We start from the raw sequence: 26,970 nt of genomic DNA on the forward strand, positions 1-26,970 counted from the left end.
CATTCAAAAATAAAACAGTGTAAAGCTTTAGAGCCTACAACTCCACTCAGTCCTACTTCAGCCAATCTCTCAGACAAACAAGTTTGGTTACAATTTGCAGGAGATAATGCTGCCCGCGTCTTGTTTACAATGTCACCTGAAAGTGAGAACAGGCATTCGTTCACATGGCACTGTTGTAGACAGCATCGCAAGATAGTTACGTCCCACATGCTCTAAAGATTCACATGTCCCTTCATGCTTCAACCACCATTCCAGAAGACATGCGTCCATGCTGATGACGGGTTCTGCTCAATAATGGTCCAAAGCGGAGTGAACCAATGCGTGTTCATTTTCATCATCATGAGTCAGATTCCAGCAGCAGAAGGTTGATTTTTCTTTTTTGGTGGTTTGGGTTCTGTAGTTTCTGCCTCAGAGTGTTGCTCTTTGAAGACTTCTGAAAGCATGCTCCACACCTCATCCCTCTGAGATTTTGGAAGACACTTCAGATTCTTAAACCTTGGGTCAAGTGCTGTATCTATCCGTAGAAATCTCACATTGGTACCTTCTTTGCGTTTTGTCAAATCTGCAGTGAAAGTGGTCTTAAAACGAACAAGTGCTAGGTCATCATCCGAGACTGCTGTAACAGGAAATATATGGCAGAATGTGGGTAAAACAGAACAAGAGACATACAATTCTCCCCCAAAGAATTCAGTCACAAATTTAATTAATGTATTTTTTTTTTAACGAGCATCATCAGCATGGAAGCATGTCCTCTGGAGTGGTGGCCAAAGCATGAAGGGACATGAATGTTTAGCATATCTGGCACATATATACCATGCAGTGCTGGCTACAAATGTGCCATGCGAATGCCTGTTCTCACTTTCAGGTGACATTGTAAATAAGAAGCAGTCAGCAGCATCTCCCGTAAATTTAAACAAACTGTGGTGGTGTTGCGCTGTGTTAGCAGTTGGCTGAACAAGAAGTAGGACTGAGTGGACATGTAGACTCTGAAGTTTTAAATTTTTTTGTTTTTGAGTGCAGTTATGTAACAAAAAAAATCTGCATTTGTAAGTTTCCCTTTCACGATAAAGGGATTGCTCTACAGTACTTGTATGAGGTGAATTGAAAAGTACTATTTCTTTTATCATTTTTACATTGCAAATATTTTTAATAAAAATAAGATAAAATGAGCACTGTTCACTTTGTATTCTGTGTTGTAATAGAAATCAATATATTTGAAAATGTAGAAAAACATTCAAAACTATTTAATACATTTAAATTGGTATTCTATTGTTTATCAGTGCGATTAATCACAATTAATTATTTTTAATCGTGATTAATTTTTTTGAGTTAACTGAGATTAATTGACAGCCCTACTAAATAAATTATATCAGTTGCTTCTCTTTTATCCACTCATGTATTGATACGTTCAAAGAATTCTAAGCGATTAATTAGAGATGATATTTGTTGGCAGAAACTGCTGATGGGACCCCATCATGAGATTTTCTTGTTCTTCGGCAATTTTCTGCCATTTAAATGCTAAAGCTAGAAGTGCAAACTGAGGCTCAAACCATTGTCTGATTCACCCACTTGGATCTGATTGAAGATTTGTCACCTAAAACCTGTTCTGGGAGTGGGTGATGACAATTTCATTGTTTCAAGTGCTCTCCCTTCTCTAAAACTAGAAGCATCAGGCATGCATGACAGATTCATCACCTCATTTCTCAAACAGTGAGTCAAAGATTGCATGGATTATTATCCATCAGAATGTTGCATCTATCAACTGTGTGTTTCAGCAAGCCTCTGCATCACAGCACGGAGCACTGCTTTGGGCCTTGGATCTAGGCTTTATCTCTGCCGACTGATTCTAGTCCCTCCCTTCCCATATGGCCTGGGATTTGAGCTTTTATCTCCGGTATTCATGTGTGTATATATATGTGCGTGTGCATCCATTATGGCACTGTTGCGAGTCTCTGAAATAGTATGTGCTAAAAGTGTGGTTTTAATGTTTCCAGAAGGTGTGGCTTACATATTTTCTGAACCTAGATTTCAAATGCCAGCACCCACTCCTACTTTGGAATTTTGGAAGTACAGTATGGGGTACTCCTATAGTTCTCTATATATATTTCCCCCTCCTTTGAGTGAGTGTGTGGTGGGATGAAACTGAAATCAAAAAGGAGATGGATTAGAATATCATTGCACATTTTGCAGCAAAAATGGTCACTGTGTGGTGTTAAGTGTTCCTCTAGTTGGTGGTTCTTCACCATCTAATCACACATTGCATTTCTAGTTCATTCTGTGGTGGTGTTGCAGGTTGAAGTGTTAAATATACCACAGGCTCTTACTAAATGACTAAATAAAAAATCCATACAGATTGCAGTCTGTGGGAGTATTTCCTGCACTTGATTTCTTTTTTTTTTTTTCTCCTAACAGGCTGACATTTAATAAATCTCCTATGAGGACTGACATGTTGGCTCAGCACAATAGTGTGTAGTAAGTGTGCTGATTTGTCTTTCAAATCCAAGAGCCACTGTCAACACTGGGGCTGGAAGAACTGCTGTGAATCAGGGATCAACATGCTAGTAACATCAATAATGTGCTGAGCCAGCAGGTTGGCCCATGGGAAGGCTTACTGAAAATCTGCTTGTTCTCTAAAAGGCTGAATTATACTTCTGACAATCTCTGTAGCCAGACTGTGTTTTGTGGGGTGAGGAGGTTACTAATGGTTACCAATTTGATAAATCTAAATATGTACTGTAAACTGCACCTATATGCAGTGGTGAGCGCGCGAACCGGTTGTTAAATTTTGAAGCTGGTTTAGAACCGGTTGTTAAAGGGGTGGGCAAACTCCGGCCCGCAGGTCGCAAGTGGCCCGCTGGACCGTCCTGTCCGTCCCACCTGAGCTCTCGGCTGGGGAAGCTCCCCTGAGAATTTTTACTCACCCGGCGGCACTCCAGGCCTTCAGCGCCGCTTTGGCGGTGGGTCCTTCACTCGCTCTGGGCCTTCAGTGGCACTTCGACGGCGGGCCCTTCAATGCTGCCGAAGACCCGGAGCGACTGAAGGAACCGATTCTTCAGCTTCTGGCAGCTCATCACTGCCTGTATGGAAATGCAGTCTCTCTTAAGTCTTGGCCCCAAAGCAGGAAAGTGCTTAAGCATGTGCTTAAAGTTAAGTATCATTGATGTCAGTTTTCAGAGTAGCAGCCGTGTTAGTCTGTATTTGCAAAAAGAAAAGGAGTACTTGTGGTACCTTAGAGACTAACTGAATGTATCCGATGAAGTGAGCTATAGCTCCCGAAAGCTTATGCTCAAATAAATTTGTTAGTCTCTAAGGTGCCACGAGTACTCCTTTTCTTTTTATTGATGTCAGTGGTGCTTAAGTGCTTTTTTGATTAGTGGATGCTTTTCTGAATCTGGGCTTTACGTGTTTGAAAAATACACAAACATGTAAATAATGGCTGTTGAGTAGACTTGGAAAATTAGAAAACTCTCTAGAGTTCTTAGTCAATAACAACTTCTATTTCCAGGCAGTTGTTTAGTGAGAATGTGTCATACTGCATCAGCCATGAGTTCTTTGAAAATGGCTCACAAGAGGAAGTAACTTCCTGGGTTTTACAAATGGTGCCTTTGTATATAACTGCTATTGTATAAAATAAGATTCCAGCCAAATTAGGGTTTTTAATCCCATCTCTCTTCACTGCTCTGATAGGCTATTTAATAGATCTAGTTAGAGCCCTGCACAGATACAAATTTTGTATCTGCATCCAATCCATGATTCACAAAAATGGTCCACAGATGGTCCATATCTATGGATATAAGTGGATATCTGTGGATTTGCAGGACTCTAGACATAGTAGTTACTTTGTTTAAATAATAAACCCCAATCAAATTTTGAGACCACTGTCACCCCTCAGGATAGGGGAGGGTGGCAGTTTGACCTTTGATACGCTACCTCTGAGCAGAACACTTGTGTGTTACAGTGATTTGGAAAATCTTCTCCTTTTTTTTACTTAGTTTTGGATCTCCTAACCCCATATGAGCTTAGCAGTAGTTTCCAATGATAAACAAAAATGAGCTTCCCAGTATTACCAATGATTGTCCATATTGCTTTCCTATTGTGGCATAAGGAAATGTAAAATGGGTCGAGACATATCCCTTCTTTGGCTTTTGATTTATAATCTGGAATTCCTTGAGGCTCTCAGGTGGCTTAAATCAGATGGGTGGTAAGCATGGAATAATGATCACTAGGGATATTTATGAAGTGGCAATGCTGATATCCTGTGAACAAATAATAGATATGTGTCACTTACTTAAACAACATTTATCCAGCTATTGCAAATACAGTGTTTATTTAAGGGAGGCAATTAACTCAAGGTTGCTCAGAGCTTTTAATTATCTTAAATGTGGTATTGGTCATGGATAAATCAAAATAAAACTGAACTTTTTTTATTTTATTTTTTTGGTTAGGGGAAGCATGATAGGCTGTGATTGGGGGGCATAGGGAGCTGATGGGCAAATTAACTAGACCATGAATATTCTCACAGATGTGCAGACATGGGAAACAGAATCAGCCTCTGTGTGCCATAGAATGTGCATGGATCCAGGAAAAACACTCAGGATAAATTGTTATGGTGCTAAATGTACGTATTACCAGGTAGGTACAGAATCATAGACGATCAGGGTTGGAAGGGACCTCAGGAGGTCATCTAGTCCCACCCCCTGCTCAAAGCAGGGCCAACCCCAAATAAATCATCCCAGCCAGGGCTTTGTCAAGCCAGGCCTTAAAAACCATTAAAGATGGAGATTCCACCACCTCCTTAGGTAACCTATTCCAGTGCTTCACCACCCTCCTAGTGAAATAGTTTTTCCTAATATCCAACCTAGACCTCCCCCACTGCAACTTGAGACCATTGCTCCTTGTTCTATCATCTGCTAGCACTGAGAACAGCCTAGATCCATCCTCTTTGGAACCCCCCTTCGGGTAGTTGAAGGCTGCTATTAAATCCCCACTCTCTCTTCTCTTCTGCAGACTAAATGAAACCAGGTCACTCAGCCTCTCCTCATAAGTCATGTGCCCCAGGCCCCTAATCATTTTCGTTGCCCTCCACTGGACTCTCTCCAATTTGTCCACATCCTTTCTGTAGTTGGGGGCCAAAAACTGGACGCAATACTCCAGATGTGGCCTCACCAGTGCCAAATAGAGGGGAATAATCACTTCCCTCGATCTGCTGGCAATGCTCCTACTAATGCAGCCCAATATGCCGTTAACCTTCTTGGCAACAAGGGCACACTGCTGACTCATATCCAGCTTCTCATCCACTGTAATCCCCAGGTCCTTTTCTGCAGAACTGCCGCTTAGCCAGTCGGTCCCCAGCCTGTAGCGGTGCCTGGGATTCTTCCTTCCTAAGTGCAGGACTCTGCACTTGTCCTTGTTGAACCTCTTCAGATTTCTTTTAGCCCAATCCTCCAATTTGTCTCTGTCACCCTGGACCCTATCCCTACCCTCCAGCATATCTACCTCTCCCCCCAGCTTAGTGTCATCCGTGAACTTGCTGAGGGTGCAAACCATCCCATCATCCAGATCATTAATGAAGATGTTGAACAAAACCAGCCCCAGGACAGACCCCTAGGGCACTCCGCTTGATACTGGCTGCCAACTATTTTGGACCGTGTGTGTGTGTGAGAGAGAGAGTGGGTGCTGGCATTTCAAATATATATACACACAATGGTTCATCTGATCTTTCGCTGAGAAGACACAACAAGAGCTGTTAAATCTAATGTTGGCACTCCCTAGAATCTGTTACCTGACAGGGGGGAAGACGACTTTATTTGTTCTCTGGCTGAATGGTGTTGATGCTTGTCTTTGTCTGGACACTCAAGTTCTTGAACAAAATGTGGTACTTGTATATGGGCCTGTTATAAGGACTAACTTCATGACTGTTAATGATTGGATGCTTTTTTCTCCTGTTTTGTTGTCTCTTGAATTTTACCTAGATATTGAAATATAAAGTAACTGATTCCAATTTGGGGTTTCTAGTAGTGGTTGGGTGCCAGATTTTCTAAAAAGCTCAGTTTGCATTTAGGCACCAAAATGAGGTACCCGGATCCTCAAATGAAAGCAGAGCTCCCTTGAAAATCCAGTTTCCATTGTGGATGTTGTGCATTCCTGAAAATCTGGCCTTGAGATATGATTTATTTGTTACATAGTTTGCTTCTTTGCTAACCTTGAAGTGGGTTAGGGAGTTCTCTATGGTTTTTGTGTGAGTATACATATCCCATTAAATTAAAATAGTTCAGTAAAAAGATATTGTTCCCCAGTTTATCTCTAGACTTTTTGCATCAAGGAAGACACCTTGTCAATCAAGAATCTTCCTGGTGAGGGAAGTTACTGTGCTGTTGCTCTGAATCTGGCATTCAGCTAAGTGAAGGGGACAGCTAAGTATTTTGATTTCCTGGTAAATTGGTACTTTCTTGAACTCACTCTGAATGCTACAAGCTGTCACAAGCATGATCTATAGCACCAGATGGTCCAGCAGAATTGCCTTCTGCTCAGATTCCTTGTGGGATACATCTAAAATCATGTTTCATGCAGCAGTTTTCCTCTTTCCAGGAACAACTAGCAGATGGGAGGTCAAATTTAAAGAAAAAAACTTATTCTTGGTGGCATTAGCAGTTTATTATGTAGTCTTTACTGATACCTGTGTAATCCTTGCAGGGGTTTTCACGCTCATAGTTCTGGTTGCAATGAGGTTTGCATTTAGAAAGAACTAACGTTCCTCTTTTTCACACTTAAGTAATCGAATTTAGTCCCCAAATTTGGGACAGTAATTTCACACACACAAACTCATTGGTTCAATGGAACTTGTTGAAGCAAAACAACATACAGTATAACTTAAGAAAGCTACACTGACCCATATAGAACTCACTCAACTGCCAGAACACGCAACCAGTAAATGTAGTCTGCGTTCAGGGGTGCCTGGTTGGCTTACTTGGGATGAGGTTGGTGAGATGTGAGTGGTATCAGGGAGGTAGCCGAAGTTGAGAAGGGGACTGAGGAGTGGAGTATTCTGGGATGTTGAATTACTTAACAGCTTGTTTTTTCGCTTTCTGCAGTTTGCATTTGTGGACAATGCTGTCTAGCAACCTTTACTCGACCTCACCGGTTTTGTGAGAATTTTAAAGTACTGGCCTTTGTACTCCAGACTAGTCCACCTTGTGATACGAACGCAAAAAAGTGTCTGGAATTAGTAAATTGTATTGCAAGTCTGCCATATGTAATTTGAATTGTAATATTAGCTACTTTAGTGCCCATATCTGCTTTATTTATGCCCATGAGCAAGGCCTGAGGATCAGACACTTGCATGTTAGAGCTACAGTGTGTCGGAGGCAAATATAACCTGTTCTAGCTTGATGGTAAGCATTTTATCCATATTTGAAATAAAAATGAGAAGGGGTGATTCTCTCAGATTAGAATTAAATTCCTTGTTAGAGAGTTTGCAGTTACCTGCACTAACTAGGCTTGGCTTGTAAGCAGAGAACTTGAACTTCCTTTCCAACTAATTGTATTTGTTTCCTTACCTTTCTGTTCTTAGGAATGAGCATTTGCTTCACAATACTCCAGAATTTGCAACAAAATAATCAAAATATGTAGTTGCCCTCCCAAAACCAAGATTTTATAAAGATAAAAAATCTGGGTCTTTTTAATTTTAATAAAATTGTATGGAGTGGCAAATGCAGTTTGAAAAGACTTGGTATTCACTTGCTGAAAGACTAAGGTGGAGAAATCTCAGGCTTTGGACATCAATATGTTCTGCTGGGAAAAGTTATCTTCAAAGAACAAAAATAAAGCTAATTGGTCCTGAAATGCTGACATATTTAAAATGCATAAAGGTCTTTCTGGGAGATTATGATGCAGTTTTAAGAACTAATACAGATAGAATTCATAAAACTCCTGACAAATGTGGATGTGGACTAGTCTCAGAGGCTCACAAGGCTGGAATTTTAATTGCACTTGTGATTCTGTGTGACTCCCCTGCTTAATTCTAAAGTTCTATCTCTGCTTCAACATTGAAACTGAAAACCTGTGAGTAACTGGTAACCTTGCTTCGTCCCCTCCCCAACTAGCAAACATGATCATTGTTTTTATATCAATTTAAGAAGAGCAAAGCCACAGAGAATTCTCGGTGGTGGTCAAGTATTTGGATGTTAAATGGGCACTGTCTTAGCTGGCCCAAAATTTTATCTGCTTCAGTGTTTCTGATCTGCTTGCAGAATCCATATAAAGCTTATTTTGATTTCCCCAAACAAATGTTTCAATCTTCTTCCTTCATCTCCTTAAGTGAGTCAAGAAAGACACATGTGAGTGGGTCCCACCATCACCAAAAAAACCATGATGTATGCATGCCATTGATTTCAGTGGGGGCTGCTCAGCATCTCTGAAAATCAGGCCGCTTGTACAGATGCCTAAATATGGACTTGGAATCCTAACTTTAGGCACACCTTTAAAACAAATAATCTTTGCCATTGTTTCCCAGTGCAGGGAAGGAAGCCAGAGGGAAGGGCCTTCTGTGTGAGACAGTAAACTATTTAAGTGACTCTGAAAAATGTCACTCTAGTTCTTCTAATGCAGTTACCCTGACTGCCAGCCTAGTTATGCTTTCAAAAACTTTGCTAGTAAGATAATGAGTGACACCTTTGTTTGAGAGCTAGCTGATTGTTCTGGAACTCAGTAGCTAGTCTGCAAACAAAGCCATTCCCTGTGTGGACTGTATGGTGGACTGTGTTGTAGAATAACTTTTCTCAATTCTGACTTTGATTCCTGAATGGGGGTAGGTTTCAAGAAAGACTCTCGCTAATGGCTGAGGACCAAACATAGCAATGTGTGAAACCTGGCATTCTCCAAGACCTGTAGATTTTCATTCAGCACAGAATGTTCACTAGGTAGCAGAATACCACTAGGTATCCCATTTGTACCGTCAAATCTCTGATCTAGCACAGACATGCACTATGTCACAGGTCAATTTATGTTATGTTTGCTTTCTTTGCAGCAATATATTGTGTATCAAGAAAAGGGAAGCCACAAAGTAACAGACACACTTTTGTTTTTTTGGTAGGTACAGTGAGAGTTTGTATCTGGATCTCAATGTGCTTGATTCTCCGGATACTTTATGAGACCTACCATTGCAATTATTTTTACGCTTGGGGGCCATGGAAGAAAAAATGTAGATTTTTTTTTTTTCAGAATCTATCCGTTTGAGAAGTGTAGCTAGGAGCTATTTTGAGCACACCCTAGCACAGAAATTTGTTCAGCCTTATTAGAAGCAAGTCCTGCCTTCTGTGTTTTGAACTTGCTTTTATGTGTCAGAGCGAAGTCTGTTTTTCCTAATGGCTTTTCAGAGGATACCTACCATCACTCAGGAATTGGGCTCTTCTTTTGGGAGGGCAAGGGGAGGAATCTTCCAACTATACATTATGTGCTGACATTTACAAAATGGCATGATTGGTAATCCAGAAGAAATAAAATCGTTCTGTAGTTGCTTTAATGCCTTAGTTCTCACTTGTTCAAGCAGGAGGCACTGTAATTAAATCACAGGGTCATGCGAAACCTCACAGGGAAGTGAAAAGCCCTCCTGTAGACATTTATAAAATAGAAGCATTAAAGTTAGATACAATTTCACTTTTTCTACTGTTCGTTGGAAATGCAGCAAATTGCTACAATTGGGCATCAGCACTCCAGTTTAATGAAAAGTACTGCTGTCTGCTCCAGCAAGCAGGTCATTAGTGAATGAATAATCAGTGACATTTTCCATTTAACTCTGACATGAGCAGAGTGCAGTGCTTTAAAAAAATCCATTAAGCAACGCCTTGCCCCTTAACCCTGTTTCCAGTCTTTGCAGACCAGGCCCCACGATCCATCTTTAGTTATTAAGAGAGGGGGAAAGATTAGATGATGTTGTTTGGGTTGTTAGTACTTAACATTGCTACTGCAGTTGCCCCAACTATACTGAGAACCCATTGCGCTAGGCACTGTACAAATATAGTAAATGACAGTTCTTGCCACAAAAATATTCAGTCTTGTTTAAATAGCTCTTATTTTTACTCCTTACTGGATGCTTTGTGTGTATTGTTTGGCTCAGTTAAAAGGTATAAATGGTATAAAAGCAATACTCTGGAGCATTTGGGAGTTCATGGGCATCTGCTTGTATTTGATTTAGACACCAGAAACCTAAAAAAAAAAAAAAAAATTTCAGATACTACACCCTCCTCTGAATCCCCCTGCCAGTTTTTTGTGGTTTTCAGAATTTTTTTCATGTATTTCTAAATAATTCTCTCTCTTTTTGCAACATTGCAGTGTGAAAAATTCAAACACAAAAAAGGGGAAAACTAATTGTTTAGAGAGGGGAAAAAACGTAGAACGGCTTATGGATAAAGTGCTGTCAAATGCACAAAGTAAATGGGGGGGGGGAGGGATTTTTTTCCAGTAAACTTAGCTGTTGCTTGTAAAAGTAGATAAAACATTTTAAAGCAGGAGTGTAATTTTTAAGTTAATGAGGTTTCTTTAACCTTGCAGCACAGCCTTAATCCTAGTATAGTCTGTTTTTTATGAATGAGAGCTTCACAACTTTTAACAAATTCCTGGTTTCATCTGCTTAAATTATTAAACCTTTAAAGAAATGTGTGTGTACGTGTTAGAAGAGGGTTGGGGGTAATAGGAGTGAAAATTAACTTTCCCTGCAAATTCCAGCTAGGGGAAAGGATTAATTACAGAATTGACTGAAAACATGTCATGCCTTGGAAACTGCATTTTATAACTTATGTTTTAAGATGTAAGCTGCTTCTTATTTTAGGAATCGTCTCTCTGATTAAGCTGCCTAACTTATATTTAGAATTGTATTTGGAAATTTCAGTCCAGCCAGTTTACAAAACTGCAGAGTGGTAAACTATCGGCAGAACCAAGCTAAGCCTCTGGAGTCAACAAAACGCTTACATAGCCAGTGCCACAGTCAGCAAGGTAAAAAAAAAAAGCTCCTTTTTTCCTCTATAATTCATTCTCAGTCATAAGCAGAAGTGCAGATTATATGTGACTGTGTTTTAGTTGTGTGTGTCAGTCTTGTTGTAAGATAATGTTTTTGGGGCATTCATAACTTCTGAAAAAGAAAACCCATCTTTAGCTTTGCTGGCTGCACTCTTGCCCTCAGTCCAGGGTGACTGTGTGTAGAAGTTTGTTAAAATCCCATTTTTCCACTGCAGATATTGAAATGGGGAAAACATGCTTTTCATGCTTCTAATAAACTTCCTATCAGTTTGTGCATTAAACTTAGGTGGTTTCATTTTTAAAATTAAAACTTTGCAATGCCTGCCTCCCTTATTGAAGAATCTGTGTAAAATGGGGGACAGTTTGGGTCAGAAATAGAGAATAGAAAATCTGTACTTGTGGAGCACCCGTTGTTTATCAATCTTTTTTTAAAGCCTGCACAGAATAGCATATCAGCACACTGAAATAAAAGTAAGTGCTGTTAAATATATGCCTAGAGATACTTGTATGAGAACACAAGACACAGAACAAGCGTTGCAGCTTCCAAGCCTACCAAATAGTGATTTCTTGCAATCCTCTTCTTTTCAGTATAGACAGAGCCCTGGTCCCATGTTGGTGTCTCATGTGAATGTGGTATAGAGCGGTGTTTCACCTGTTAACTGGTGTAAAAGTCCATGGCCTCTTACAAGCTCCAGTAGCAGTTTTCTTAAGTTGAGGGAGAGAAGAAAGGGCTAGAATTGAGCCATGTGGGGCTCTGCAGGGGAAAGCTATCAAGGCATGGGAGCAGCTGTTTCTCTATCACCACCTTTTGGGTAAGACCTGTCTAAATTACTGTGTAGCTGACTGCCTCCGTGTAAGTTCGAAAGCTTGTCTCTCTCACCAACAGAAGTTGGTCCAATAAAAGATATTACCTCTCCTTCCTTATCTCGCTAATACCTCTAATCAGAAACATAACTTACAAAATACTTTAACAAAAGGCTCTTTATTTCTTTAAATGCCCACTCCACCCACAGGTTTTTGTTTTTTGTTTTTTTTAATCATCCCAAGAGCCTTCTTCTGCCATCTGGCTAAGAACACAATCTGAGGTCCTGCACCCTGTCCTTAATTATTCACACTGATCCACTTGAAGCAGCTGGGACCATGGACACAGCTGGAGATTTGGCTTTTGGTCCTGGCTGTGATTTCCACACCCCATCCCGGAGTGGGTCGGAGTTATGGTTGCACTGTTTCTAGCTGTATATCCAAGTAGTTTATATTTATGAAGCGAGGAAGCAATGTTATTACTGAGCTTTTAAACTAGAATTTTAATGTAACCAGTGTGGTTTTTCCTTCTTACCAGCTTCCTCACTTCTTGGATGCCACACTGTAGTCCCGCTTCAGGGACACAGTGGCTCATCCCCAGTTCTTCTTATCATGCTTGGGGTTGTCCCAAATACTTCTTTGTTTTTTAATAAAACAGAATGGTATAACTGAACAGATTATAAATGGATTCAGGCAGGGATAGAAAAATGTTTTGTGTTAGCCTCTGTGTTACTTGAGGACAACCTGGTGAGACAGAGGGATTCAGTATGTATGGTAACACCCATTGTTTCACGTTCTCTATGTATATAAATCTCCCCACTGTATTTTCCACTGAAAGCATCCGATGAAGTGAGCTGTAGCTCACGAAAGCTTATGTTCAAATAAATTGGTTAGTCTCTAAGGTGCCACAAGTCCTCCTGTTCTTTTTGCGAATACAGACTAACCCGGCTGCTACTCTGACGCTGTAGTTTGCACATAGGACTATCTGGAGAGTGGAAAATAAACTGGAGAGTTTCATGCAGGAGACAAGCTATTTTTTGTGTCTTTTTCTGTTGCCATAGTAAAAACAATGACATCGTCTTGTGTGGCGGCATCCGCTTTTGCAAAGCTATTTGAGAGCCAGTTCAAAGAAGTTCTGATAGCTTCACCCTCACTTGGACATAGCTCTGTCATTTTCAGAAGCTTCTGGAGCTGCTTCATATACTGAAATCACTCAATGCAGCATGAACAAAAGATGAAAGTGCTGCCATGAGGGACTCTTAAAGCTGTGACCTACAAAGGATTTTTTTTTTTTAATCAGGCTCGTGCCTTCTTTGGTTCCCCTGTGATGTATAAAAGAGACCCAGGATGTGCTGTGTTTTGTTTTGTTTAAATAAAGTTCCAAAGTTTTTTTGTTTTGTGTGTTTTTTAAAAACGCGGGGGCATTGGAGGGAAGGGAAAGAGAAGCCAACGCTATCAGGAGCATCAAGCTGGTCTCCTCTAGTTTTGCTGGAGGAACAAAGCACGTGTATCATGAGCTCTCATGGCTTAATTCAGCCTTGCAGAACTGTCAAGATTTGACAGGCAAAAATCTGCCAGCCCACCCTTTCCATACACCCCACATACCACCCACGAATGCTCATTTGCATGTGCACGCCCCCTCTTCTGACTCATAAACATCTCTTGGACATGTGCTCTCAAACTTGCAGAATCTTGGAGGCATGCATATTGTAATTCAGGCTCTCGTATGCTGTCAGGTACACACAGTTGGACATGCTTTCTAGTTCACGCACACTTGGAATGTCTCTTTCTTTTGTTTTTAAACCCAACTTTCAGGTCACCCTTATACAGTACATTATAAAGAAGCAGAGAAGGGCAAATGCCCAATTTCTTTTCCTTTGTAGGAAATCTTTAACAACATGGGCAGTTTTTATATAGCACATTTTCAACCCAAGGTGACTTTAAAATCAGCCAGGTTATATATTAAACTCCTGGAAAACCGAGTCGAAAAGAGAAATCGAGGTTGTGTCTATATAGCTTTACTACTATAATTGCCTGTAGACTCTGGACTCTTGCTCCAGGGTATAGACTTGAGACAGAACTGTAAATGCTTAACACTCTAAATGGGATTACACACACAACCTACTGTTAAAATAGCACTATTAAGGTCACAAAGTCAAGCGCTCAGTACCAGCATTAACGGTGCCTGTGCTAGACCTGGGGTGGTAGGAAGCCTTGAAACCCTGGCAAGGCAGAAAGGCCCTGGAGCTGCTGGTCCCCAGCAGCCCACCCGGCAAGATGGAAGGGAACCCGGGCAGGTATCTGGCAGAATCCTGCCTGTGTTCTGACAAAATTTCTTCAAACCTGAACTGTTTTCACAAGACATTTCCAGTTTGATGGAGTTGCATTTTCCATCAAAACTCGGTTTCATTGGAAATTTTCCAGCCAACTCTATTCTAGGTGTGAGTGCTCAGCACTTCTACAAGTCAGACTGCAGCGTCTCAAGTTGGGCACATAGAAAATTGAGGGACATACAATTAATGGTCACCTGTGAACAGTTTGGTTTAAATGACTTGACCAGCATCACATCAAAACTCTGTGGCAGAGGTGTAGAGATAGAATATAATTGTCCAGGGCAGCACCGTAAGACCATCCTTTCTATTTCTCACCCACTCTCTACAACCTTTCTAACTTCCTCAACAAATAAGGCAGGGATCCTACAGACCAGAGTCTCCTTTACTACACAATCCTGATTCAGTCATCCTGTGCACTGAATGAGCCAGGGGTCCTTTGGTTGCACGGGCAGACTTAATTCTGCATTTCCAAACTTTTGAGTACTTGATTTTGCAATTTTCATGTTTTAAGCAAGGTTTCTTATACGTAATTTCCTAAATTTGTAAAAAAGCAAACTGCAAAAATAGAAATTCCCTTATGTGGCGGCGTATTCAAGAACGTATGGGTCATCTGCAGGGTTGGAAGTTTTAGATCCACTGCATAGATCTCTGCCACTGGAGATAACAGAATAACTGATAGGAGCAGTAGTTTGTAATTGGCTCCTCCTTTCTATTGCATCAAACATAAATTACTTGTCTTCACTTTCAGGGCTCTTCATGGCCTGTCTCTTCACTACGTATTATTTCTTATTCACTATCGAGATGTCAGCTTTCACCACCAATCAGCCCATGATGCCTGCTTCCATTGCTCACTTGTTAAATTTGCAAACAAACACCTTTGTGCTTTGTCTTATGCTGCCACTTGTGCTTGGGAGGAGCTCCCCCCAACCATCTGCAGCGTTATCTCCTTAGCCTCTTTCAAACTCTCCTTTTCCATGGCGCCTACAAAAACTTGACAACAGCTGAGCTGCTGCAGTGCTGAAACCTCTCTGCCTGTCACGCTGACCAATGTTGTTTCATTGTTTCCTTATACTCCCCCATCTGTCTGTATTGTATCATCTGTTGTCTTATATTTACACTGTAAGTTCTCTGGGGCAGGGACCATCTTTTTGTTCTGTGTTTGTACAGTCCCCAGCTAAATGGAGCCCTGGTCCATGAGTAGGGATTGTACATGCTATGGTAATACAAATCATAGTGATGAATGGGGGTGAGACACCCACTCTGCCAGTGTGTTTTGCAAGTATGTGCTGACAGAGGAGGAATGTTGAGACAAGAATCTTAGGTTCCATTCCAAGCTCTGGAGGGGCGTGTGCTCTAGTGGGCGCAGACTCTTCTCCAAGCGCGACCCTTTCAGTGCTGCCTCCTGCAGCCTGTCCCTACCCTGGCTCTTCTCAACCCCAGGCTCCTTGTCCCAGTCTCCACTTCCTCAGGCTACTCTTCCCAGTCCCAGATTCCTTGACATGCAGTCCTGGTCTCCCCATCTGTCAGAGCACCAATTCCCACCTGTCTCCCCCTCCACAGTCCAGTACCAGTTCTCCCACTCCTGCCCCAACTCCTTGTCCCCAGTCTCCTTACCCAGCCATTTCCACTTCCCCGCTTGGTGACATCTCATCAGTCTAGTCTTTCTCCTCCCTATTCACTGGCTCCCAGTCCTGGTCTTCCTTGTGGGGCCCCTCATCCAATCTCAGTCCTCATCCCTTAGCTCCTTCCCCAGCCTCACCCCGCACTGGCTCCTTCACTCATCTCATTGCCCAGGCAGTCCAGGTTTTCCACCTACACCCCAGCTCATGGGCAGCCGGTGACGCTAACCCCCGGCCCCTCCCCCGCAGGAACCCAAAGCACCCCCATCGTGGGGCCCCCCCAGCCCCAGGGGCTGCGGGGCGAGGCCTCAGCCCTGGGACTCCGGGCGGCCAGCACAGCCCAGCACCAGCCGCCCTGGTGGCCCCGAGTCGCGGGAGGAGGCACACTGGCCTGGGGGCGGAACCACGGTAGGCTGTTGGAGGAGGCAAAGCCTCCCCTTGCCTACGATACCCGCCGCCCATGCCCCAGCTCCTGGTCAGATCTCTCTCCCCCGCTCTCATTCCCACACTGGTTCCTTGTCCAGCCACTCCCAATCTTCCCCCCAGGCCTCGTCAAATTGGTGTCTCCTCCCCCCCCCCCCCCCAGGCAACTGGGTCCCAGTCCTGTTCTCCCGCACCCCACTCCCAGTTTCCCTCACAGGTAAGGGTTGGCAAAGTTATAAGAACGGACAAAAGGGTGTTTTAACGGGAAGCGCCGGGCTACATTAGTTAGTGGTGCTACCAGCTCTGCCTGCATGATAGAGCCCTCAAGTAACATGGCCAGTGCGCTGAGAATTTTACTTGCTGTGAAGCACACATGGGTGAGCAGTTACCTCCAAATCAGCCAGTGATTTGGCAATGCTTCTCTCTCCCTCTGTTTTAGGTTTGGTGCCTAGGGCTGCGGAGTGGGAGAATGGATGACTAACGACACTTTGCCTTTTAGAACCTGTCACAGCAGGGGAAAAAGGTGTTTGTCCTCTCTCTCCTCTCTCCACAGGTGAGGTTGTGGATATCTATCAGCGAGAGTTCCTAGCACTCAGAGACCGTCTGCATGCTGCTGAACAGGAGAGCCTAAAGCGCTCCAAGGAGTTGAACCTGGTCCTAGACGAGATAAAGAGAGCTATCTCTGAGAAGCAGGCCCTACGAGATGTAAACCGGACATGGAGCAGTTTATCTGGTGAATCAGACTTTAACAGAGAGACGCTGTTGCTATAGAGGAGGTAGTGAGGTGTGGGTGTGTGTGTGTGTGTGTGTGTGTGTGGGGCTGCAGATAGGATGGGCATCCTGTTGCTCCCAGAGCAAGTATAGGTCAAAGTCCAGATCATCTCCGATTTAGCATGAGGGGCTTAAGAGGTTCAGAAAATCTATTTGAATGGACATGGCCATGCACCATTAGACATTAGCCTCTGCAGATAATATACGCTAACTTGCTTGCTCAGGAGCTTTTATCACCAATTGTGTGCTCATTACTGAATGTTTATGAAAAGCAGATCCCAATGGAGGGTTTAGATTTGCTCAGTGCACCTCTCTTACTTAAAAGTGAAAAAGTTGATTGGATGGGAAAATTGGATCTTTTTGATAAAATCTGATTGATCTTCATTTTCCTCTCCTCAAAGATTTTGGACCTTATTCGGTGCCTTTACCTGCAGCTCTCACTTACATTAGTGGGAGTTGTGTGTGCACGCTGAGAAGGCTGGGTGGATTAATCTAGTGATAATCTAAAACGGCCAGATTGTCCTGTGAGGGGGTTTTGTTGCTAGAAGCCTTGTGATCTCTCCCTGTATGGTATCTTGCATATTGACTTCCTTTTCCTCTTTAAGATGAAACCAAATTAAAACTGTGGAATATCACCAGCAAGAATGTGCTGCATCTTCCCACCATCTTTCATCATTTGCCACATTTGCTGTCCAAGGAGAACAGTCTACAACCAGCTGTGCATGTGGGACAGGGACGCACTGGAGGTAAAAGCAGCTGCAGCAGCAGTAAGATCCAATGTCTCTTGCCTTCACTTTACATGTGCCCTTCTACTCCCCTCCATTCCTGGCTCGAGATGAGCAGGACTGGAAGCAGAGCAGCACATTCCATATAGGCTTCCTCACTGCAGCAGTGCATTAGGGTGGATGCGCAGAGTGTAACCCTTCTAAGTTAAGAGGTGCAGGGAGATGCTGTCTGTGCTTTAACCAACCCTAAAGTGGTGTTTGACCCTTGTTTGTCTGTCTGAGGGTTTTACTGCCACCCATCAGTATAGTATCTGAGCCGCTCCCATGTAAAGTCAATGGAATGGCAAAGCCCCTAGTGGACTTCATGGAGTCCCTGGCACTTTCCCCCTTCTTGGGGTAAAAACTCTGCTTGGGATAGGGGTTTTTTGTTTGGTTTTTTTTTTGTTTTGTTTTTTAACTTTTTATTAATTTACTTTTTTTTTTAACATTGATTTGTTAAGGTTTTTGTTGGTTGGCCTGTTCTGGGCAGAAGAGGTCTCAGTCTTGAGTGTCTTTTTAGGGTTGAAAGGCCTTTCTGAAGTGGAACATTTTGGAGCATTTCCTAAATATCAGCCTTAAAGCTATAATAACTGTACTGAATGCTTCAAAGGGAGGCCCTGCATGCTAGCACACCGTTCCTTTTTGTTTCCTGGCCAAACTGTTTGTTAGAAAAAAAATTAACCTGCTGATAGGGATAATTCAGTGAATTAGCCCTTGGTAGCCACAGGCGTTTTGGTCACCAGCCCATTTTCCTATTGATGGAACATAGTGCTAAAAGCAAGTAGAAAGTGAGACCTCGGGGGCTGAGTGAACAGTTTTGTTTTTTTTCCTGGCCCATTGCCCTGTGTTCATTTTTCTGAAAACACTTTGCTTTGTTTCTGAGCAGTGTCCATAGTAATGGGAATCCCCAGCGTGAAGCGAGAGGTGCATTCATACCTTACGGACACCCTGAACTCCCTGATCTCAGAGCTTACCCAGCAGGAAAAGGAGGACACTGTGATTGTTGTTATGATTGCTGAGGTAACATGGCCCTTGTATCTATTTATCCCACTTCATCAGCTCTTCATTCCCTTTCTCTGTCTGATAGGGACTTGGTGCTGGTCCAGGAGGCTGCATGCAGCCGTAAAACAGCAGGATGTCTTCTCATGGATGAGGGCCAGATCCACCGCTGCAGAGGCAGATAAGCCCAACCTTGGGCTGCTGTCTGACAAGGCTCATCAGGCACATCCCCCTGATGGGGGCCAGCAGCCTGTTTTTAATGTGAAACAGTGCTTGGATGCGCTATTCTACAGAGGGTCAATATGTTAGCAGATGATTACATTATAGCTGCCAACATGGCCCTTGCATTCATCTTTTTCATTTAAGTTGTGCTCATTAACCTCACTCCTACAAACTCCAAAGCAGCTGTTGACTGAAGCCCTGCAAACACCACTCCAGCTCATTCATGCTGCCCTCCCACGCCTCCATCATGTTTTCTCTGCCATCCCCCAGCCCATTTCTCCAAGGCTTAGACTAGCACATTTTGTTGCACTGATGCCTGGGGCCAGAATCAGTTGCTTAATTCAGGAGCTTGGTGTGTTAATCCATTAGAGCTACTTTTATCTAGGGGTTTATGTGGTTATTTTTCTCCATCGCTTTCCCCTCTGGATTATTTTCTCAAGCCTAAAATGCTTGTCATAGTTTTCAGAAATCCACTGAGCAAGCAAAACGTCAGGGGTGTGTTGCCGGGAGCAGAGTGAAGATAAATACCTGTCTTTGCTTGCTGTTCACCAGCAATTAGATGGTTTAAGTGGCGTTTTGCTTACAGGTCTCTAGCTTGTGTTTTTTATACAAAAGGAAAGCATACTCTTGAGGAGCAAGTGGCTGCTATCCAAAGTGCTAAGGTGAGGGGGGTTGGATTAGTAGGTTCCTCCTGGGACTGGGGGACATGGGCTTGATTCTCTCCCAAACTGCTTCATTGTCAGGCTGTGATTTTGGGCAGTCACTTAATGCCTTCGTGCTGTAATGTACATGTCTGTGAAATGGATCTTACAGGGATCCTGTGAGGATTTAAAGGGAAGCATCAATATGAAATTAACTTTTTTTTAAATTGATTTGCAAGAAGTTTCAGGTACTGAGTTTCCCCTGCCAATTTTTTTTCCCCCTCGCTATATTTTAAAAAAGTTTGTCCTTCTTTTGAAGTATGAAAGACTCTCACAGATAGGGGAAACTGATTGTGGAGAAACAGTGAAATTAATTCTTAAATAAATTGCCAAATGCACAAAAACAGAGGAAATATTTCTCATGTCTCAGTTACAGTAGTAGTAGGTGTTACTGGTAACAATAGAGGTAAAACTACTTCAGACTCTGTCCTTTTAACTGTCAGGTGCTGCGAGATCTGCAGGAGAGCGCTATATAAGTGTGAACTATTGCTATGCTTGTTACACACCCAGTCCAGACAGTGCATTTCTTTGTACATCACTGCCTGTGGGTCACAAGTCTTCAGGCCTAGGGTAGAAAATGATGTAAAAGATGGTATGAGATTTGAAGAGTCATCAGATAGCTTGAAGAATCTAGGCAACATCAAGCTGCCACTGTAGTCTTAGGAGGGGCAGGGGAGAAGATAAGAGAACTGACATCATTGTGATGATACGGGCTCCATCCTGAGGGGGTTTTAATGGCTGCCTCTAAAATTTAGAGTTTTTCAGAAACTGAGAACCAATTCCCAATTCAACAGCGTATGGCTGTGGCAGCTAACTTCCTTTCTACAAGTTGTGAAAAAAATTCCATTGGGTGACTGAGGGAAGCAGCCTGCTTATTATGTTATAAGACTCCAGCCTGAGTCCTCTAGCTGCATTGGCACTGGGACAGCTGTCCCTGTCAGAGCAGTTAAACGCAGCTGTCATAGGAAGAGTCCTCATGGAGTGGGATTGCTGCATTGCAATGTGTTGTCACTGTGGTGAGGAGCCCCATTCCTCCCCTACATCATCAATTAAAGCAGGATGGCATGTGTGGGCAGATGTGGTGTTTGCTATCCGATGCCAAGTGCTGAGGCAGTTATTGTGACAGATGGGAGTTGTATGTTCACTCCCAGAATATAAAGCCACCTTCTTTCCTTTTTTGTAGCTGTTTTCCCAGCTCTGCCAGGGTAAGAAATTAGTCTCTCGCAGTGGTTCTGAGAACTCCTTGAGAAGGAGAGCTTGTCTCTCTAGAAAAACTTGACTTGTCATTATTCTGGGTAAAGCAAGGGACTTGGCTTCTGGCCTAAACCCCTGACATCTCACTCCTCACCCCACTGTGGCACCAAATCTGACACCACCTCGTACTGAGCAGGACGTTGCAAGCTATTGTTTAGCACTTACTCCTGGTGATGGTGAAAGTCATCGTCCCTCCTCCTTTTCAGATCCTGGCCTGGGACTTGTGTTTGCTGTTTCAAGAGCAGTGAACTCTTTGGAGGCCTCTTGATCCAGCATTCTGGAATAGAGGGCATGGGACCTTATTTTCTCTACACTGGCCCCTTGCATAAGTCTTTGCATTGATATCTTTTATATTAGTGTCATGCAGCATGATTACCCTTTTCCCCTGAGCTGCTGAGAGTGACCAGGTCAAATCTCAGGACCAGCTGAGAGATTCAGGTTTGCAGCTGAAATTAACCCAAAACGTAAATACACGTCATAATAGAAACCCTTCTGTTTTGCTGATGAGGGTAGAATTCCTTTTCTGTTGGGGACTGTTCATTTAGTTGAATGCCAACAGCCTCCTTGGCACTGTACAGAAAATAGAGGAGGAAGCGATCCTTGGGCCCAGACGCTTAGCATTTTGGTTTGATTTAACACTGGCCAAACCAGAGGGATTTGAAGAAGAGTTCAGTTTTGATCCACCAAAATGGGGAGGGGATTTCAGGCACAAGGGCCTTACAGAAGAAGGCCTGGAGATGAATGAATGGAGTATGGAAGTGTTGACAGCACAGAATGGGGAATAATAGCAGTGGCTTCTGAGTTGCAGGCCTGGGCAGAGAATAAATCCAGATGAGGAATTTAAAGTATTGATGGTTGGTTTCTCTGAAACTGAATGATCTCTTCTTACAGTGTTTAATTTTTTATTTTCAGACGGATGAACAGTATACAACTGGAGTGGCAGAAAATATCAAAAACTTGTAAGCAATTCCCATTCGTTACCCTGATATGAACTAGGCTTGTAACAAAGTAACAGCCTTGTTAAAGAAAATAAATGTCTTTTTGTTTGCTTGATTTTTCCATTATAAATTCCAGAGTCTCATCCTGTCCCTTAATTAAGCTGATCCCAAATTCATCTAATTCTAAAACAATATACGGTATTGTATCTTTAACTTCTTTCTGATCTTGTCCAACCAGTTTTGTGCTTTCATGTACTCAATGCACATGATCATGCCATCTGAGTCACCCTTCCTGTCCTGTGTTACGAGAAGATGGATTATTTATATTTACAGTAATCCTGGGGGTGTCTATTCTTGATTAGTTCAGCATCCTGCCTGCTCATAGAGTTAGAGCAAGTGAACAGCATGACTGGCACACATGATCTCAAACCAAAATAAGGCTGTTACAGCCTAAGCGTCCATTTCCCTGCTCCTTTTTGCATCTGTGATCTCTCTGGAATTGCGTGTAGTGTAACAAACTTCTGCCCCAGAGTCACAGTGACTGCTGCAGCTTCACAATTGCTAAGTGTTGGAGGGCACCTGTGACAGGTTTCTCTCCAGCACTTGGTTATTAGAGAGCTGGTCTAGGCATTAGCCGCATCAGAGCTCAAAGAGGAAGAAGAAAGCAATTGTAACAACAGAGGCTCTGAATCCAGTCCAGCTTCCGTGTCTGCATGTTTCCAAAGAACCATAGTAACCGTAAGAGCAAGACTTCTAAAAGGATGATGTGACCTAACGGCTCAATTCAGTTTCTGAGCTGGTGATGGGAGACGGGTTGGGACATGCTTCCAATAATAGAAAAGCAGAAGAGCATTGTATTCCTACTGCACTTTGCAGAAGAGCTGAAACAGAGCCCTCTGTCTTGCTGTGCAAGTGAGACAGATCCACCCTTCTGCCTTTTGTGGCAGGAGTGTATACTTAGCAGGAGATAATGAGCTGATAGTCTGATGTACCCTGATGAAATTACCAGGCACTATCGAAGGAAGGGCCCCTCTGTGAAAGGTCTAAAACTTTAATTAACTTAGTGATTTGATTCCCTCCCTCCCCAATAAACTCCTAAATTATCTCTTAAATTCAATGGGGGTAGCCTACAGTCTAAGCGAGTGTTGCTCAGGGAAAGCGCAAGTGCTCCTTTATCAACGTCCAAGCATCTGTAATGAGAAGCCATGTTTCAGACATTGCATGAGGAACGGTAATTTAAAGGGACGCCATGACGTCAGCTGAAAATGTTATCCATTTAAAAAATAAGTTAAAAGTAGTTTCGGGGACTGTTGTCCTGGAGTGTCTCTGTCAGTCGTGTCTGTTCCGCCCCTTGCGGCGTAAATGGTCACACATAAATAAGGGAGACTGACTGACTGTAGGGGTTAAACAATGAAACTGATGATTAAGGCTACGATTATGTCATGGAGGTCATGGAATCTGTGACTTCCATTGACCTCTGTGACATTTTCTGCCCTGGGGCTGGAGCTCTCAGCCAGCCCTGCCCTCACAGCTCCCAGCCCCCAACCTGGTGGGGGGATCCTGCGCTGCAATGAGCAGATGGGGGACCCTGCGCCACTGCCCAGCCGCGGCAGGAAGGAGGGGGGACCCTGCAACTACCAGCTGCCCAGGGTAAGGGGACCCTGCAGCAGCCCAGCCCCAGGGGTAGGAGGACCCCGGAGCTCCCATGGCTATTTTTAGTGAAAGTCAGAGATAGGTCACAGGTTGCTGTTAATTTTTGTTTATTTCCCATGACCTGTCCCTGACTTTTACTAAAAATATCCATGACAAAAACTTAGCCTTACTGAGGATACACAGAGTGCTGTCAAAATGTACAGTGTAAAACACTGGGGGAAAGCTGTCTTTCTGTCTAATCCCTTGCAGTTACAGTAATCTTTGGATATGGTTTGTAACAATAATGGGTACACATTTTTCAGACAAGTGACTTTTTTTTAATTGACTGTGACCCTTTAAATTGTTCTTAACCATATGACAGAAAATATACTTTGGTAGCTTTGTCTGGCACGATAGGAAATCAAATGAGCAGTAGAAAACAGGCAGAATTCCTGGGGGGTCTTCCAATAACCGCTAAGACCAACTACAGTGGTTTTGATAACCTATCAAATAAGCATAATATAATCTCCGCAAACTGGCATTTACTGTAACACTTTGCAAACACCTGTATATCCACCTTATGTTAGTAAATCAGACTTTGGGTCTGCCAGATTTGCTGGGGTCAAGCTAATTGTCTGTAGGGCTTTACCTGAAAATAAATGCTTATGTTTTTCTTCAAAACAGATGAATATTTTTAAGGGGTTAAATGCAGATCACCCCAAGCAGAAGTGGTAGGTGGGACACTGAGACAGCAGCAGTGGATCCAAATGGCTTCTTCAGGTTCCTCCACCTCTGAAGTGGCAGCTGGTCTGCTCCCACTCTGCTGCAGTGCAACTATCGCGGGAAGCCACTGGAAGGCGTTTGTGGGGGTGGGCCTCGTAAGTGACCTTTTTTAAAGCATGTGCTGGGGCTTTGCCAAGTTACCTTTAAAATATTCTAGAATCTTCGCAAAACCTCGTCATATGCTTATTAACACCCCTGGTGGTATTCCTCTCCTCTCCCAAACGTGCCAACTTGGGGCTCCTACAGGGATGCCGCCTTACCGCCAGGTTGGACTTTCGTGGCACAGAGGGAACTGGACAGTGTGACTTGAGGGGAGAAACCTGAAAGGAAGAAATAAGGCTTAGATTCCCTTATGTGGTGAGTGTCGTTCCTCCTGCCAATGTCTGGGGCATTCCTTGTGGATCACTTAAAAAAGAAAATCTATGCTATCAGCCCAGCATCCCTGAGCAATCCTACCATAACAAATCAACATGTTTGCATGCAGTAGAGAGACAAATGCCAGTAAACAAACAGATTTCAGTTCCAGGCTTACATGGGGCTGTTAGAAACAGTCATGGGAAGAGGAGATTTAAAATCCCATGACAAGTACCCTGCTGGTGTCCTTTTGTTAGAACTAAGCATGCAAGTACATTCACTACTTTAGAGGTTTTATTTTGGAGGTTAATTTTGTTTGGCTCCATGGTCTGGTGTTTTCCGAGTTACTTCAGTCTGAATCTGTCATGTTATGCCTGGTACAACAATTGCTCGCTTCCACCTTTCTCTCTCAGGTTCCCCAAAGAAATACACTCTGGTCTCCTGGAAGTCATTTCCCCCTCTCCACATTTCTATCCAGACTTTTCTCGTCTCCGGGAGTCTTTTGGTGACCCCAAGGAAAGAGTCAGGTAATACCAGATGCTTTAAAATCTGAATAAGTAATACTTACTTTCTCCATAGTCCTGACTCAGAAGGGATAAACACTTCTGTGGATTTATGCAAGGCCCTTACATTTGCTTTTTGTGAGAATTAAGGAGCTAGTGAATATGCATTGTTGTTAGCTTCATGTGGCTTGGCTTACTCTGCTGTGTTTCCCATGTCTCTTTTCCACAAGTCAAACTGAGACAAAGCTGCTAACCTACAGGATACTTACCTCGAGAAGCCACTTGTTTTCCAGTTAACTCCAAATTAATCATATAGTAAAGAACAGGCTTTCTTTATCCCATCTTTTCCTCCGGTGAAAGTGAAAGGTGTATTGTGTTGGCTCTCTGTGACATTAATGATCTGGAGGATGGCGTGGATTGCACCCTCACCAAGTTTGCAGATGACACTAAACTGGGAGGAGAGGTAGGTACACTGGAGGGTAGGGATAGGATACAGAGGGACCTAGACAAATTAGAGGATTGGGCCAAAAGAAATCTGATGAGGTTCAACAAGGACAAGTGCAGAGTCCTGCACTTAGGACAGAAGAATCCCATGCACCACTACAGACTAGGGACCGAATGGCTCAGCAGCAGTTCTGCAGAAAAGGACCTAGGGGTTACAGTGGATGAGAAGCTGGATATGTGTCAACAGTGTGCCCTTGTTGCCAAGAAGGCCAATGGCATTTTGGGATGTATAAGTAGGGGCATTGCCAGCAGATCGAGGAACGTGATCATTCCCCTCTATTCGACATTGGTGAGGCCTCATCTGGAGTACTGTGTCCAGTTTTGGGCCCCACACTATAAGAAGGATGTGGAAAAATTGGAAGGAGTCCAGCAGAGGGCAATAAAAATGATTATGGGACTGGAATACATGACTTATGAGGAGAGGCTGAGGGAACTGGGATTGTTTAGTCTGCGGAAGAGAAGAATGAGGGGGGATCTGATAGCTGCTTTCAACTACCTGAAAGGGGGTTCCAAAGAGGATGGATCTAGACTGTTCTCAGTGGTAGCAGATGACAGAATGAGGAGTAATGGTCTCAAGTTACAGTGGGGGAGGTTTAGGTTGGATATTAGGAAAAACTTTTTCACTAGGAGCGTGGTGAAACACTGGAATGCGTTACCTAGGGAGGTGGTGGAATCTCCTTCCTTAGAAGTTTTTAAGGTCAGGCTTGACAAAGCCCTGACTGGGATGATTTAGTTGGGGATTGGTCCTGCTTTGAGCAGGGGGTTGGACTAGATGACCTCCTGAGGTCCCTTCCAACCCTGATATTCTATGATGATATTACCTGGGGTACAATCTGGACTGATTAACAGCTCTGTCCCCTCAGTTTTCCAATCTGGGATGCCTTTTAACACTGTTTCGCTGTGAGAGCAGCCACTCCCGGTCTGCTCACACACAGTCTCCAGCATGTAAATTACTCCCAGTTATAGTATACGAGTGCTATGGCCAGCCACTCCTGCGTTACACTGCAGAGCAACACCAGCAAATTCCCAGTCCCAGACTTTCCCCCAGAAATGTGTGTCTTGTACTGCCCAGCTTTCTCCTGGGCAATGCAAGCTCATATAAAGTCTGTCATTTTATTAATAGAAAATGATATGCACACATCCTATTATCCCAAATGGAGTGTCCCAAAACACACACTGGTTTAGATAAAACAAGTGTATTATCTATAAAAGATAGATTTTAAATGACAACAAGTAATGAGGCATAAAAGTCAGAAATGGGTTACAAGAAAATAAAAGTAAAATGCAACTAATGCTTAACTTAACAAGCTAAGTGAATTCAAAGCAAAGTCTCCCCCGCCACATGTTCTAGCAGTC

General features: G+C 43.1%; 1 protein-coding gene across 2 annotated transcripts in view; it reads left to right on the forward strand.

Moving 5' to 3' along the window:
* Positions 1–26,970, forward strand: part of MGAT4B (alpha-1,3-mannosyl-glycoprotein 4-beta-N-acetylglucosaminyltransferase B) — a 104,171-nt gene that overhangs the window by 61,296 nt on the left and 15,905 nt on the right. For both annotated transcript variants that reach the window (XM_048860654.2, XM_048860653.2), the window contains exons 2-6: positions 16,743–16,922; positions 17,566–17,706; positions 18,611–18,744; positions 21,813–21,859; positions 25,021–25,134. In XM_048860654.2, coding sequence (XP_048716611.1) covers positions 16,743–16,922; positions 17,566–17,706; positions 18,611–18,744; positions 21,813–21,859; positions 25,021–25,134 — 616 coding nt within the window. The remainder of the gene's footprint in view (positions 1–16,742; positions 16,923–17,565; positions 17,707–18,610; positions 18,745–21,812; positions 21,860–25,020; positions 25,135–26,970) is intronic.

The sequence above is a fragment of the Caretta caretta genome, chromosome 8 (assembly GCF_965140235.1).
Source record: "Caretta caretta isolate rCarCar2 chromosome 8, rCarCar1.hap1, whole genome shotgun sequence".
NCBI lineage: Eukaryota > Metazoa > Chordata > Testudines > Cheloniidae > Caretta > Caretta caretta.